Source organism: Euprymna scolopes, chromosome 12 (genome assembly GCF_053919585.1).
Source record: "Euprymna scolopes isolate OS-2025 chromosome 12, ASM5391958v1, whole genome shotgun sequence".
Lineage (NCBI taxonomy): Eukaryota > Metazoa > Mollusca > Cephalopoda > Sepiida > Sepiolidae > Euprymna > Euprymna scolopes.
This window is the reverse complement of record NC_136493.1, coordinates 6,941,303-6,958,647: the sequence shown is the minus strand read 5'-3', so window position 1 is coordinate 6,958,647 and position 17,345 is coordinate 6,941,303. Positions and strand designations below refer to the sequence as shown.

Here is a 17,345-nt window from a genome sequence, read left to right as displayed (position 1 = left end):
TATGGAAAAAAAAGAAACTTACCAAGGAATTTGTTGAATATCCAGAATCAGTCATAATTCGTAAAAAATAAATAAATAAATAAATAAAAAACGGAAAGAAACGCCTGAAACACGTAAGGAAGAAAAAAATCAGGGGGAGACAACAAATGCAGTAAGTTCGATCGAAAAAAAAATGGATGCTATTTTTTATTAATTAATATTTTTAAGAATTAAACAAATTTATTTTAGGTAGGCTTGGTTTTAATCAAAACACTTAGAATTTAAATTTTTTAAAAAATGTAATCTTGGAATTTAAATTAAAAAAATGGAATTTTGGAATGCGAGATGCCGTAAAAAATGTAGAAATAAGGTTGAATGCAAAAAACAAACAGCAAATGAATTTTTATGGAAAAAAAAAGAAACTTACCAAGGAATTTGTTGAATATCAGAATAAAAATAAAAAATAAATAAAAAATAAACGGAAAGAAACACGTGAGGAAGAAAAATGCGGTAAGTTTTTACAGCAAATGAATTCGATCGAAACAATTTTTAAGAATTAAACAAATTTATTTTAGGTAGGCTTGGCTTTAATCTAAACACTTGTAATTTAAATTTTTAAAAAATGGAATTTTGGAATGCGAGATGCCGTAAAATAAATGTAGAAATAAGATTGACTGCAAAAAAAGAAAGAAACAGCAAATGAATTAGCACAAATTGCCGGAAAGTGGTAAGAAAAACAAAATAATTTTTAAATCCTGTAATTCGAGATAAGTTCAAATATGAAGTTATTTAGACAGATTTACCGAAAGAAACTTACCAAGAATCACCTGTAACATGTGAGGAAGAAAAAATTTGGGGGGGAGCAAAAAATGCGGTAGGTTTTTACAGCAAATGAAATCGATCGAAGCAAATGAATGCTATTTTTTATTTATTAATATCTTTAAGAATTAAACAAATTTATTTTAGGTGGGCTTGGATTTAATCTAAACACTTGAAATTTAAATTTAAAAAAAATATAATCTTGGAATTTAAATTTAAAAAAAATGGAATTTTAGAATGCGAGATGCCGTAAAAAAACAAACAAACAAACAAATAAAACTTATTTTTTGATAGATGAAATAAACAAATAAATTATAAATGTAAATTTTGGATAAACAAATGAAATGCCTTATACTTAGCGATGTAACACTGAAAATGTTGTCATGCGAAATCGTCATATCGTAGTGAAATCATTCCAACATGTATTCTACCGGAAATAAAATTCGACCACAGGTTCGCATTTAAGAAAAATATTTTTATTTTATTTTATATATTTTTATAATTTGGGATGTTAATTTATTTTAATAACATATAGACTGTCTGAAGCTTTCAAATAAATTGGTAATGTACAAATATGGTTTTATTGATAACGAACGAACCAAGAATTACATTTTTAATTCGAAATTCGAAATCGTCAAATCGTCGTGAATTGACTGCAAACCGAAAATAAAATGGAACATAGTTCTGCATTTACGAAAAATATTTTATTTCATTTAATATATTTTTATAATTTGCGATGTTAATGTATTTTAATAACATGCAAACATTCCTTGACTTTACAGATAAATATTCTGAAATTTTCAATTAAATTGGTAACGTAGAAATATGGTTTTATTCACTTTGAACGAACCAAGAATTACATTTATATATATATATATATATATATATATATATATATATATATATATAGAGAGAGAGAGAGAGAGAGAGAGAGAGAGAGAGATTATACATCCGCAAACCTTATTTTTATAGATATCGCTCCAGAGAAGACATGAAGCCATTTGATGTTAGGCGTTAAAAATACTACTTTAAGCTCAAATAAGTGTTAGATGTATAGATTCCAATACAGAAAACTTTTCTTTGTGGAATGTGAAATGCGAGAACTAAAGGAAAGTGAGATACAGCAGTATAATAAACTCTAAAAGTAAACTAACCTCCCATTGCAAACATAAGTTCAAATTTAAATATGGCAAATTTGAAATTACATAGCTTAAACATTAACCACTCAGTTACATAATTCCATCTAATTATAGATCTCATTTACGCACTTTCTCAGCATTTTATATAAAAAAAATTTTTTATTTATTTGTTTAAGGTTCTTCTTTTCTCCTTGTTTAGTTGGCTTAGCACCTCCATACTTTGTCGGAATATATATATATATATATATATATATATATATATATGCATATATATGCATATGTGCATGCATGTATATGTGTGTATATGTGTACCTGTACATTCATGGTATTGTACATGTGTGTGCTTATATGCTTGTATGTATATATACACGTGCATGTACTCATGTATATGTATATGGGTGCAGTTTTTAGTTAATGCGTTATAGTAGAACGTTGGATGCCGGTCAATCCCTCCTAACTGTCGCTTTATCCCTATTTAACTTTTAAAATCTGTTATAACTTTAAATGCACTTTACAATTTATTAGATAGATACGTCTTCATAAGCTCACATATCCTAATTTAAAAACAATATTAATTATGATTACCCAATGCATTCAATAATCAGCCTCAATCCTGTATAATAATTTTTATCATAACGCCATTATTTGTCTAGGTCATTTGGACCCTTTTCTGCCCTCAAAATTGTATCATCATAATGTGATGTTGTTGGATCATTGTGACATTGTTTTTTCTGTTCTAAAAATAGTTCAGTTATCATTTATCTTTGTTCGCTTTAGTTCTAGTTTAATATCGGCCTCGACAGAGTGCTAAAACTCTCTATTCATCATTCTCTCGAACATTTCTCGTTCTTCTTATTAAAAATACTTCGGACTCACTTTTTCTTCTTAAACCTATTTGAGAGGATTTACACTCTTCGAGGTCTGGATGGAGGGATTTATTTTATTTATAAAAGCGATATGAGCCTTAGGAAAATATACATTTCAATTACGTTTAACATAAAGTATACTAACCGAAAGAAAAACTTAATCGGGAAGAACTATATATATATATATAAAACACACCTACGTATAATATAGGTGATTCTATCATTGGTGATTGGTGATTATATACTATTCTATTTATATCATACGTAGATTTATTTTAGATATATAGTTCTCTCCGTTAGCACACTTTATTTTGAACGTATTTTAAACGTATATTTTTTTATTATGTTCATCTAGCTTTTATAAATAAAATAAGTCCCTCGATCGAATTGCATAAGAGTGATGGCTTCTCATTATTTTTTATCTTGAATATCATAACATGTCTCACCCTTATAGTTGCAATATATATATATATATATATATATATATATATATATATATATATATATCGAAACAGTACTGTACGTGGATGACTATATATATATATATATATATATATATATATATAGTCATCCACGTACAGTATTGTTTCGCTGTATCACAGCTCATCAGTGCGGTTAGACAAACAAACATCTCAAGCCAGGAGCGAAAATCGTAGTGTATACTACTGTAAAAGTTTAAATAAATATGTATCAATATTTATAAAACGACCCCAGCAGATAAATAAAGCTCACTATGCGAGATAGCGAAATAATATAAATGGAAATTCTGAGTTCAATTATATAAGATTACAACAAAATTTATTGTTTGACAAATAATTAATTATTAAATTCTATTTTGTTTCAATTCTAAATAATTTAACTAAGAATTTCCATTTATTAATGGTTGCTATTTCTTCTGATGAGTTAAGGGGATAATAGATTCGCTGATTGATATAATAATTAAGTGATTGATTTTGTGCTACGAAACAGATACTGTCAAGAATTGTAAATCTCAACTGAATTAAAGCAATAAATTGTAAGATGGTCAACATCATGAACTTTGGAATATAGACTTTTGTCATTCATTCATTATATATATATATATATATATATATATATATATATATATATATATATATATATATATATATATATATAGAGAGAGAGAGAGAGAGAGAGAGAGATGCGATCCATATTCTCCTTTTCCGAATTAACAATTCCCGCTCTATATACACACCTCAAGTACAATCTTGCTTGATTCATATGACAAGATATAACGCAAGTTGTTTATTCTTTCTTGTTATAGAGCGTAGCAAGATAAAACGAAATATGTACGGCGAGATATTACGCAAGTTTTCTGATAAAGCCGCGTCAGCGAAAACTGAAACAAATAAGTATAATATATTCCTAAAATATATGCATCCTTAAAGCGCATATATTTATTATTTATATTTTTAATGATTGACCGCCATATGTTTTTATCTTTTCTATAGACGAGTTTAATATTGGGAGCCAACATATTGCGGATTGTCATGTCCAAACTGCGAGCTGGAAGCCATGACCAACGCCATCAAACAGGGTGAGTAATTAATTTGAATTTCCGCAAAACCTCGAATTCATTTCTAATATATCGTATTGTGTGTCAATAACGCGGTTTATGCGGTACTAGCTTGAATCAACTTGCTTGTGTTCAAGTTAAGTGCAGAGAGGTCGAAAGATTAAGACTAACAGCCTTCAAACTCGTTGTCTTCCATCGACAGATTGTTGCACCTGCGTGCTAGCAGGGGTCACAAGGCAGGCCAGTACATATTGAGGCAAGTTGTGTTGATGGGATTTGCCACCTACACCACACCTCAATATATACAGAAGGGATACACGATATATTTTATTCAGACAAGAATCAGACTCAGTCAGAACGAGAGTCTTGCAGTCAAGATGAGGAGGAAACGGAACGGAAAAAATACGTATTGAATACGTTTGAAGCCAGAATTGCACCCCAAAATTATTAAAATAAACAAGCGTTTATTTTTAAGAAATATATTTCGGAGTAAAACTCCCTTGTCAATCTTTTATATTTTTTTTCTTTTTCTTTGTTATGATGTTAAGCTGAAGAAAGTTGAATGAAGAGTCCACGTGATGTTAATTGCGGTATTTTTATAATTACGGATACGTTGCGCTGACTGAAAGTGGAAAAAATAAAATACTTATTGAATATGTTAAACACTTGTTTATTTTAATAATTTCGCGTTGCAATTTTGGCTTCAAACGTATTCCTAACGCTAATGAGGAGCATATAAAAACGATAAACAACCACAGAATTCGCGCATAAGCCTGAAGAGTCCTAGAGTGGATGAAACGCAGAATATTTAGTGTAGCTTAATTGCCATATATATTTTATAAATTACTATATATATATATATATATATATATATATACATACATAGAGAGAGAGAAAGAAAGAGAGAGAATAAATGACAGAAAAAGTTATTGCTCTATAATTACATTGAGCTTCTTAAATAAGGATTGATATATAATAAGAAAATATATATATATATTTCTGTGCAAATATATTTTCTTATAATATATGCCAATCCTTATTTAAGAAGCTCAATGTAATTACAGAGCAATATAGTGAATAAATGACAAAAGACTATATTCTAACAGATACTATCGAGAATTAAATTTCAACTGAATTAAAGGAATAAATTATAAGATGGTCAACATCATGAACTTTTGAATATAGTCTTTTGTCATTCATTCCCTATATATATATATATATATATATATATATATATATATATATATATATATATATATATATATATATACTCGGGTTTTTTTATATTCAAAAGTAATGGACTAATGAATTCAACCAGGTTGTTAGATAGTGCTCAATAAAAAGAGCTGATAATACTTGTTTATTGTTATATAAACATGCTCACATCCCGCTGCGGGATGTGAGCATGTTTATATAACAATAAACAAGTATATATATATATATATATATATATATATATATATATATATATATATATATATATATATATAGAGAGAGAGAGAGAGAGAGAGAGAGAGAGAGAGAGAGCGAAACAAAGAAAGATGGAGATGGGGAGAGAGAGAGGAATATGATTTGTATTTCATTAGTTCTGTTTTGATAGGATAAGTCGTATCGGGTTAAAGTACACATTTTTGAATGATCATTGATTTTTGCATGGTTCCACATTCTTCCAAGTTCTTTGTCACGTGTGTGTATATGCATACGTGCGTATGCATTTGCTTCATCTTTGTTTCTTGGCTCGTTTCCATACCTACTTTTAACGGATTCATTAAAATGTCTGTGTTTTGATTGTTTTCTGAAAAATAGATATTCAGCTGACAGCTGAGGCCAAAACGGATCGCACTAATTCATGGAATTTCGCTATTTCTCATTAAACCTAATTGGTTTATCAAGTTGAGCTCCCGTGTTAACTTTTTAAACACTCATTGATTTCATTTCGAATACCAATCTAAACAATGCAAACAAGATTCAGGGAAGATAACTCGTCACATTCTAATTGCGATTTCATTTCGTGATAATCTATATTTTAAAGAAAACATGTATTAGTTTGATTGATTCTAAAATGAAGTGATTCAGAGTAGCTTGTTTAGATTTTGTAATTATGTGCGGAATCTTCTAATTGGAGAATAACGTGTTAGGAAGTCACATAGGATTGGAAGAGGATGAAAGTGGAGAATTTTAGCTTTTTAACCTAGTGTTACAGGAAAGGCTGACCCCTTTCCATGTAAATAAGAAGAATATTAGATAAGTGAAAATGAGATTAGGATAAGCCGAGAATCGAACCTTGTACGCAAGGTTAAGAATTGGAATGTTAGAATTTAATCTATTATTAAATTCTATTGGAAATAGTTAGATATTGTTTATATCGTAAAAAGAATTGACTGTTCATTCTTTTAGAAAACTGAATATTAAAAACGTCAGCTAAAAAGAATGAACAATACAAATTAAAAATACATTGTTTAAAAAAATAGGTTAGTTGAAAATTCTTTTGTTGTCAAAAGTGTGTTAGGAAAAACGTATGCATAGCCAGGTGAATTGGTCTAATTTGGAAAACACACTTCTGACGTCATAGGAAAAGGGGGATCCCCAATATAGGAGCTAGAGTTAGTCAGGGCAGACAACAGTCAGCAGAGTCAGTCAGAGAGAAGAGTCGGGAGTCAGTCGGAGAGGGAGTTGAGAATCAGTCAGTTGGCAGTCAGTGGTCAGCTGACCCTTTGGAAACGAATCATTGTGTTTTTGTAAAACTGTTGTCATGTGTCATCTTTCAACACTCAAAAGGTAATGTTTTAAACATCTTATTATGAACATTGTATAACCCTTACAAGATTATGCATCTCTCCTCCTCTGTGTTAAGAACTTGTATACATCTCCAGTAATATATATATGAAGTCACAAGCATCTCAGAACTGTAATATGTATAAATGTCCTGTCTTCCCTCTCCCTCATCATCACTATCGTTTTATCCGTTATATGTATTGTCCCAATATGAATCCCCCGGCATATCTCTTCAATATGTCCCCCACTACACAACACTAGTAGGCGGTGCCCTTTTCTCTTCCCTGCAACCTATTTCCCACAGAATAAATGTTGCGAGCTTGTGTCTGATGCATCGTTATTTTCATAGCAAGTGCTCGTCTGAGCTCTAATCTATGGTCCTCTTGCCAGATTTTCAAAAAAAATCAAAAAACACTTGACTAGTTACAACCACTATCAACAATTTCCTCACTTTCTATTTGTGCCTAAAGTAGCTTCCAAAAAAAAGCTTCTTTTCTAGAACTGCACGGATGTGAAACACTGTTCCACTGGCCTGCTTCCTGACTAATTACAATATCGTAACCTTGAAGTCCAATGTAAACAAGTTCTTGTTGAGCCGTTCCCCTAAATAATTCAAATTCTATCCAATCTACACCATTAACTACTACTACGCTAACACCTTACATTCATTAACCTTTTATCCTTGAGTGGCCTTCGGGCCTTGATAAGTGGTGACTATTTATTTATAGAAGTTCAGTGATATATTAATAGAAGTAATAGTATAGTTTCTGTTATACCAAAAGGCCATCAGTAATATATTATTATTGTTACTCATTAGGAGTTCTCACACAAGCCATTATCAGACATTATTCAGTGATGATAACCGATGGTGTTTCCTGGAGTCTGAGTGACAAATCTTCCCAGATTCCCGGTCCTTGTTACCTCTTTCGATAACCTTAGCCGTTTAGTGTTGATTGGTCTTAACTGGAATTTGGGTGTTAATAAGCCTCTCCGAGATCCCAGCACTCTTTGCACTCATCCAGTGGAAGTTTGGGCAGTGTTCTCTCTCTTCGATTCTTCCATTCTCCTTGACCCTTCGCAACTATTATTATTATTATTATTATTATTATTATTATTATTATTGGCTCACAAAGAGCTTTCACACAGGTCATAAAAGATCTCTCCTTGAAAACAACCTGTGGTGTTACCTGGAAGCCGAGTGACAACAAGTCTCCCCAGATTTTCAGTACTCTCCACCTCTTTCGATAACATTTGCAAATTAATTTATGTTATTGCAACAACCGCTTATCATTAATTCTTCGCTAGCAGCGGCCATTGGTCTCCACTAGAATTTGAGTGGCAATAAGTCTTCCCAAGGTCCCAGTTCTCTTTGCACTTGTCCCTGCAGAAGTCTAGTCAGTGCTCTCCCCTCGACCTTTCCACCCTTTTTGACCCTACTCGGCTATTTTGCATCATTCTTTTTAGGGGGTGCTATGAAGGGGGGAGGGGATGGTGGAGGGGATGGAGAACATAGATATACAGTTGCAATGTTCTTAGTTCCATATAATGCTTTTTTTATTCAAATTTTCATCTCAAACAAGGCACAGCGCTGCTTTGAAGTAGGGGGCTACTATCGGGGGCATAAGTTATAGGGGTATTATGAAGGGAGATGAGTAGCAAAATGTCTGTTCACATCACACTTGAACTTCTGCATGTCAGTACAGTTGTGAAAGCAGAATCCCGGAAGGGAGTTCCAAAGACCTGCAGTTCTGGGGAAGAAACTATTGGAGTAGAAGTCTTTCTTGCGCCTAGGGATCTCTACTGTAAAGGGGTGAGATTTAACTGCTTGTCGAGTTTGTGGGGCGTGTTCACATCGAGAGGGTAAAAGTGCTTGTAATTCGTCAGAGCATTCACCATTAAAGTACTTGTAGAACAGGCAGAGGGATGCAACATTTCGTCGATGGGACAGAGGCTGAAGCCTAGATGACAGTTCAGGACCTATGAGGTTGGCGACTCTTTTGAACCCTGTCAAAAAGTGAGAGCAGATGCATCAGCCCAAATGTGACAACAGTACTTCATACATGGGCGAATGGTGGCCTTATAGAGGTACAGGATACTTTCAGGTGTAAGAAGTTTTCTAGCACAGTAGAGAGAGCCCATCTTCATCGCAGCAGTCTTGGCAATGCTCTCAATGTATCTATTCCAATTCATGTTCCTTGTAAACGTTAGGCCGAAGAGTTTAAAGGCAGTACGTTATGGTAATGTGTTCTTGGCCATTGCTATTCGTGGTAGAGAAGGTTTCTTGTAGTTATTGGAGGAAATAAGCTTAGTCTTGGCAACATTGAATATGACCATCCATTTTTGTCCCCATTCCAATACAGATTGGATTTCATCCTCTAGTGTTTCTGCCATTTCCTTAGATATGTGTTCATTTGTTTTCCCTCGTGCCTGTTATAGAGAGTGGTGTCAGCAACAAGTATACGTATCTCAGAACCAATTTTATGAGGGAGGTCATTTATGAATATCAGGAATAATAAAGGTCCAAGGATAGATCCCATATTTATATCATATTGTTTAGATGTATGACCGGATTTTCTCTTACTAAAGAAAGATTTAATTACATTATGAATTCTTCCAGTGATACCATATGATCTAATTTTCCTTAGAAGACCATCATGCCATACCCTGTAAAAAGACTTAGATGTATTGAGGGCTACTGCTCTACCCTCCCCTGTTTTGTCCAGTGGACAGTGTATACGTTCAGAGATTACAGTTCGGATATATGCTGTGGGACGGGCTTGCCTGAATCCATATTGATCGTCGTTCAGGAATTTAGCAGCTGTAAGGTGATGGACTAATGTTTGATTAATTAGGGGCTCAAATATTTTTGCCAAAAGCGGGTGAAGGCTAATGTAGCAATAATTTAATGGGTCTTTTTCGCCAGAATTCTTGAAAACTGGTAGCACAGAAGTTAGAAAAGCAAGATTTGTTGAGGTATTTGTTGTAAAGTTTGGAGAAAACTGGAGCAACCTCAGCGGAGCATTTTTTAATAGGACAGCCGGGATGAGATCGGGTCCACATGCTTTTGAGGTGTTTAGGTTTTTTATGGTACCATGTACCTGAGAAGGGGTGATTTTCAAATCATCTAGTGTGGCGTCAGGGAGGGAGTGGTGTGCCGGGTCCAATGTGGTGTTTGAGGCAAACCGACTGGCAAGCAGGTTATCCTTCTCGGTTGTTGTGCAAACAACCCCATGATTGTTTGATAGTCGGGGAATCGTTAACCGCCCATTATTTACTACACTGTTGTAGATTTTCCAAAAATTACTGGTTCCTAATTTCTGTGCTTCGATACCTTTTTATCGTGTTTTGCCTCTGTAGCAGTTTGTCTCATGTGTATTAGTCTTCCTTAATATTTCAGCCGTGTTCATTATTGTTATTCGTTGTATCCTTCCAGTCATTCCTCTGATTCCAATTTCCCACATTCTTGTTTCAAAGTTTTTCAGAATTGTTCCTAGTGCTCCTTCTATTATAGGTATTATTTTGATTTTCTTCATCATCCATATCCCTTTCAGCTCTTTGGCTAGCTCTGTGTATTCGCTCCCTTTCTCCTTTTCTTTGATACTCACCCTGTTGTCAGCTGGAACAGCAAAGTCTACGATTTGACAGGATTTTTCTTTCTTATTAATTATTACGACAGCCGGTCTTCTTGCTTGGATAGTTTTATCTATTTGTGTGTCCATGCGCCATAGGATTTTGTGATTCTAGTTTTTCAGTTCAGTTTCCGGTTTATGTTGTACCATTTGTTTGCGCCTTCGAGATGGGGTTGTTTGCATAATTCCCAGTGTACTGCCCTTCCCATATGGTCGCGTCTGTCTTGTATTCCTTTTGTGCCAGTTTGCTGTAATCACTATATGGTTTATCGCTTCGTATCTTTGTCCGCAGAGTCTGCATTTGCTGTTTTCTTGTGCTTCGTCGATCTTTGCTGTCATATGATTGGTTGTTATCGAGTTATCTTGTGATGCAGTTATTAGGGATTCATTTTGTCAGTTTACATGTCCTTTTCGCATCCATGTCCAAGTATTTTTATTATTCTCATCTTTTGTCATCCTTATGAATCTTCCATATAGTTGTTTCTTTTCCCATTTTTCTTTTCTGGTCTTATCCTTTGTCTCTCTGTTTTCTATTTTGTCGATTTTTTTCAGTGTCTCTTGCTGCCATGATTATCCTTTCAGTGTTTTACATTATGTATTTTTACTAATTATTTTTTGTCATGCACACAGTCCTCTCCTGCCTTCTTTCCTTTTCACGTAAAGTCGGTTAACATCGTCCTTTGAGTGTAGTGCATTGTGCATAGTCATGAGTTTCCTGGTCTTCTGATCGAGCTTTCTCAGTTCTTCTTTAGTCCACCCTATGAACGGTCCAGAGTATATTACTGGTGATACTGCCTATGTATTTATACCTTTTATTAGGTTTCTGCTATGTAATTTAGTTTCCAGGAGTTTTCTTGTTCTCCTGAGGTATTCCTTTCAAATTCTTTCTTTCATATCTGTTACTTTGATCGAGTAGTTCAATGCCGTTGTCTCCAGTTTTCTCTTTCTTATAACTAGTAATGAACATTTTTCTATACCAAACTCCATTTGGATATCCTGACTGAAAGTAAAACAAAATACGAAACCTCAACTAAATAAACTGAATGAAACGGAAACAACAAAAATTGTTGTGCAATTATTTTAAAAAAGCAAAACAATTTTATTCAAAATTATTTAATTTTTTATTTTTAAACGTTTTCTGTAATTATAATGTTTTTTCGTTGTCGTCCCAAACAATAAAAATCACCTCGTCTTCTTTACACTTCCATAGTCTATTACTAAAGTGTGGTCTTAATGTATTAACGTTTCATTCAGTTTATCGTGTGTTCTGCTGGTTTCGTATTCCGTTTTACTCTCAGTTTATGTTTTTACATTAAGCTCTATTCTATTTTAATTTCATTTGTATTTAGCTCCTACGCCTGAGCAGCAAATATAAGATTTTTTCTATTTCTCTTTTCAAATTACCTGCAGACAGAAAATTATTCGTATTCTGACATTTTAGTGCCTTAGTATGTCACTCAAACTGACCATGAAGTTTCATTCTTACCAACTCATCTTTTCTGTTTCGATTCTTTCCTTGTACTTCTGCTTATCTTCCAATTATTCTTTATCTATTTCGCCACTGCTACGAGTAACACTTCATGACTGTTAGCGAAGCAGTGGTGCACACTTCTAAGTACTCCTCAAATCAGCCCTCTTCCTATTTTTTTTCCTTGTGATGTACAACCTAAGCACATTCGAATTTTGAGTGAAATACTCCATACTTGACTAATAATTTCCATGTATCCAGCAGTTTCATTTCCTCCTTCATTATGATCTACAAACCCACCCTCAAACCCACGGTTCGAATTCTTGTAATGCAGAGCCAACTCTCTTTTCCTACGTAGAGGAAAAGAAGCATGTTTTAAACACCCAAAGAAGGTCGCAGGTTGCAGCGATCGAAACGTTGTGCTAATAACACCCAAGATGAGAATAATAGTCCGATTAATCAACATAACACAAGATTACCTTTATTTGTTCGTTGTTTTTTTTTTCTATTGTTTTCTGCATTCGATGATTTTTTTTCTTTAATATTTCTGATATTTTCATCATTGTTACACAATATGATGTTACTCCTCCTTTTGATTCCAATTTTTCTTCGTCTTTTTTATCATTTTATTTATGACTGTTCCTAGTGTGATACTATAGACACCCCCCAAAGTGTCAAGAGGTGAACAACATGGTAAAAACTATAACAAAACAGGAAAAAAGCTGATCAGCACAACAAAGGTATGATAAGTGATGGAAGTAGGAAGCCAATGGGGAGTGTGTTGTTCGTCAAGGGATGCAAAGGCCATCTAAAATAGGTTGGTTAATCAAAGTATGGCGATTACTGGGACAAGGACCTCACATGGAGGTCAATATATAGAGAGTTGGTTTATGGACAGTTTTAGAAGTGAAGTGAGTTTTGCAACGGTTCTCAACAGTTAGAGACGGTTTACGGACAGTGTTGAGTTTGAGAGAGTTGAGGACAGTTTTCAGGTGGAGACATTTGAAGGTAGGTTGTGGCCGGGACAGATTAAGAGATGAATTGATCAACCAACTGAGGAACAATTAAGATGTGGACGTTGGCGCTTAGAGGGTCCTTTCCCACAAATGGTAACACACACGCATACAGCCCAACTGAAGTTTATAAAGTTTGTTTTATCTTGCGTTGTTTATTTCTTTATAATTGTAAACCCGGGCTTGCCTCCTCGGTAGTCACCAATATAAGAAAAGACAACATACGTTTTCTGTGCACCTTTATAAGCTTTCCATTTTTATCATAAAGATTACTTCTGAAGAAGCATTCCATAATTATCGTATTCTGGCAGTTGACGGTTGGGTTCTCACGGTTGTTCCAAGATACGCCTGCCGGGTGTGGATCCTTCACTTTGAGTTCGAGTTCCATTAATGCCGTAATTTTAAAATTTGGGTTTGCCATTTAATTCATACGATGTTTTTCACGACAAACCCATCTCTAGTGGTTTGAAATTATTATTATTATTATTATTATTATTATTATTATTATTATTATTATTATATCTGATTTCAGGCGAAGTGTTCGGGCAACGCTAATTTTGATTCCATTGTTGGGACTGCATTATTTCATTATGCCTTTCAACCCAAAAGGCAATAAACGACTGGAACACATCTATAACATCATTTCAGCGGTACTCATTTCTTTTCAAGTAAGTACAATAAAAAAAACTTTGGTACTCATTTCTTTTCAAGTAAGTACAATAAAAAAACTTTGGTACTCATTTCTTTTCAAGTAAGTAAAATAAAAAAACTTTGGTACTCATTTCTTTTCAAGTAAGTAAAATAAAAAAACTTTGGTACTCATTTCTTTTCAAGTAAGTAAAATAAAAAATACTTTGGTACTCATTTCTTTTCAAGTAAGTAAAATAAAAAAAACTTTGGTACTCATTTCTTTTCAAGTAAGTAAAATAAAAAAACTTTGGTACTCATTTCTTTTCAAGTAAGTAAAATAAAAAAACTTTGGTACTCATTTCTTTTCAAGTAAGTAAAATAAAAAAACTTTGGTACTCATTTCTTTTCAAGTAAGTAAAATAAAAAAACTTTGGTACTCATTTCTTTTCAAGTAAGTAAAATAAAAAAAACTTTGGTACTCATTTCTTTTCAAGTAAGTAAAATAAAAAAAACTTTGGTACTCATTTCTTTTCAAGTAAGTAAAATAAAAAAACTTTGGTACTCATTTCTTTTCAAGTAAGTAAAATAAAAAAACTTTGGTACTCATTTCTTTTCAAGTAAGTACAATAAAAAAAACTTTGGTACTCATTTCTTTTCAAGTAAGTACAATAAAAAAACTTTGGTACTCATTTCTTTTCAAGTAAGTAAAATAAAAAAACTTTGGTACTCATTTCTTTTCAAGTAAGTAAAATAAAAAAACTTTGGTACTCATTTCTTTTCAAGTAAGTAAAATAAAAAAACTTTGGTACTCATTTCTTTTCAAGTAAGTACAATAAAAAAAACTTTGGTACTCATTTCTTTTCAAGTAAGTACAATAAAAAAAACTTTGGTACTCATTTCTTTTCAAGTAAGTAAAATAAAAAAACTTTGGTACTCATTTCTTTTCAAGTAAGTAAAATAAAAAAAACTTTGGTACTCATTTCTTTTCAAGTAAGTAAAATAAAAAAAACTTTGGTACTCATTTCTTTTCAAGTAAGTAAAATAAAAAAACTTTGGTACTCATTTCTTTTCAAGTAAGTAAAATAAAAAAACTTTGGTACTCATTTCTTTTCAAGTAAGTACAATAAAAAAAACTTTGGTACTCATTTCTTTTCAAGTAAGTACAATAAAAAAACTTTGGTACTCATTTCTTTTCAAGTAAGTAAAATAAAAAAACTTTGGTACTCATTTCTTTTCAAGTAAGTACAATAAAAAAAACTTTGGTACTCATTTCTTTTCAAGTAAGTAAAATAAAAAAACTTTGGTACTCATTTCTTTTCAAGTAAGTACAATAAAAAAAAATTTGGTACTCATTTCTTTTCAAGTAAGTACAATAAAAAAAACTTTGGTACTCATTTCTTTTCAAGTAAGTAAAATAAAAAAACTTTGGTACTCATTTCTTTTCAAGTAAGTACAATAAAAAAAACTTTGGTACTCATTTCTTTTCAAGTAAGTACAATAAAAAAACTTTGGTACTCATTTCTTTTCAAGTAAGTAAAATAAAAAAACTTTGGTACTCATTTCTTTTCAAGTAAGTAAAATAAAAAAACTTTGGTACTCATTTCTTTTCAAGTAAGTAAAATAAAAAAAACTTTGGTACTCATTTCTTTTCAAGTAAGTACAATAAAAAAAACTTTGGTACTCATTTCTTTTCAAGTAAGTAAAATAAAAAAACTTTGGTACTCATTTCTTTTCAAGTAAGTAAAATAAAAAAACTTTGGTACTCATTTCTTTTCAAGTAAGTACAATAAAAAAAACTTTGGTACTCATTTCTTTTCAAGTAAGTACAATAAAAAAACTTTGGTACTCATTTCTTTTCAAGTAAGTAAAATAAAAAAACTTTGGTACTCATTTCTTTTCAAGTAAGTAAAATAAAAAAACTTTGGTACTCATTTCTTTTTCAAGTAAGTAAAATAAAAAAAACTTTGGTACTCATTTCTTTTCAAGTAAGTACAATAAAAAAAACTTTGGTACTCATTTCTTTTCAAGTAAGTAAAATAAAAAAACTTTGGTACTCATTTCTTTTCAAGTAAGTAAAATAAAAAAAACTTTGGTACTCATTTCTTTTCAAGTAAGTAAAATAAAAAAAACTTTGGTACTCATTTCTTTTCAAGTAAGTAAAATAAAAAAAACTTTGGTACTCATTTCTTTTCAAGTAAGTAAAATAAAAAAACTTTGGTACTCATTTCTTTTCAAGTAAGTACAATAAAAAAAACTTTGGTACTCATTTCTTTTCAAGTAAGTAAAATAAAAAAACTTTGGTACTCATTTCTTTTCAAGTAAGTAAAATAAAAAAACTTTGGTACTCATTTCTTTTCAAGTAAGTACAATAAAAAAACTTTGGTACTCATTTCTTTTCAAGTAAGTAAAATAAAAAAAAACTTTGGTACTCATTTCTTTTCAAGTAAGTAAAATAAAAAAAATCAAGAAAGAAAAAAGAATAGATTTCTCTCGCGTGTTCGACGTTTTTTGTAAAATATATTTTGACGTGAAATTTTATAAGATATATTTTTTGGAATTTTATAAAATGTGTCGTAAAAGTTTTATAAAATATATTTTGTTGCGAAATTTTATATAATATATATTTTTTCGTGAGAATTTTATAAAATATATTTAGTCATTAAAATTTTATATAATGTATATTTTTTATAAAATATATTTTGTCGTGAAATTTCATAAAATATATTTTATCGTAAAATTTTCACTTAAACTCAAAAAACTTTGGAAGTGCTTGTGTCGCAAATTCCGTTATTGGTTGACGGTTGTGAAGTTAATACTGATGACTTCGCATGCTGAGTTATAATCCTTGTGAATAACGTTCACGTGATATATGCTGGAATAATTGCGAATCCTTTTATCATCTTCATCTCCATGATTGGATTGCTGAGCAATTCTACAGGAGCAAGATTATTCCAGCCCATGAGCAGCTTGAGCATCACGATAGTAAAATCCAGCAAGAGGCTTGTAGCGCTTCATTTCGATATTACAGAACATAGCGTGCGCGTACCGCTTCGATTATCACGACACATTGGACGAAGGCGTTCAGTTCTTAATATTCCTAGCACCAGATACTGCCCATGAATGGTTGTGATTCAGCTTTAGCTCGTTTTCGGCAATTCGGTGTGTGGTCCATTCTCCCTGCTAAAATATAAGTTGATGCATTAGAGCCGCAAACATAAATCAGTAAATTATTACACGTCACCATTCTAAACATGATTGCACAAAATAAGTTAGGTTGTCCAACAAAAACTTAAATCTGTCCATGATGAAGATACTGTATGATCGGGACTAGTACTATTCCCAGAACTTTTGAAGTCTGGGACATGGTTTTATTTTTGTTCCCCAAAACTTGCTCGATCCCTAGAACCTTCATTCTACGACCTGTATGAAATCTCGCAGAAAACCCTCCAATACGTCGAAAGGCCACACAAATGTGCCACACACACACACA

General features: G+C 32.1%; 1 protein-coding gene across 1 annotated transcript in view; it reads left to right on the top strand.

Moving 5' to 3' along the window:
• LOC145291157 (calcitonin gene-related peptide type 1 receptor-like) overlaps positions 1 to 17,345 on the top strand; it is a 451,435-nt gene that overhangs the window by 418,655 nt on the left and 15,435 nt on the right. The window contains exons 9-10 of the mRNA XM_080136685.1: positions 4,276 to 4,361; positions 13,758 to 13,893. Coding sequence (XP_079992811.1) covers positions 4,276 to 4,361; positions 13,758 to 13,893 — 222 coding nt within the window. The remainder of the gene's footprint in view (positions 1 to 4,275; positions 4,362 to 13,757; positions 13,894 to 17,345) is intronic.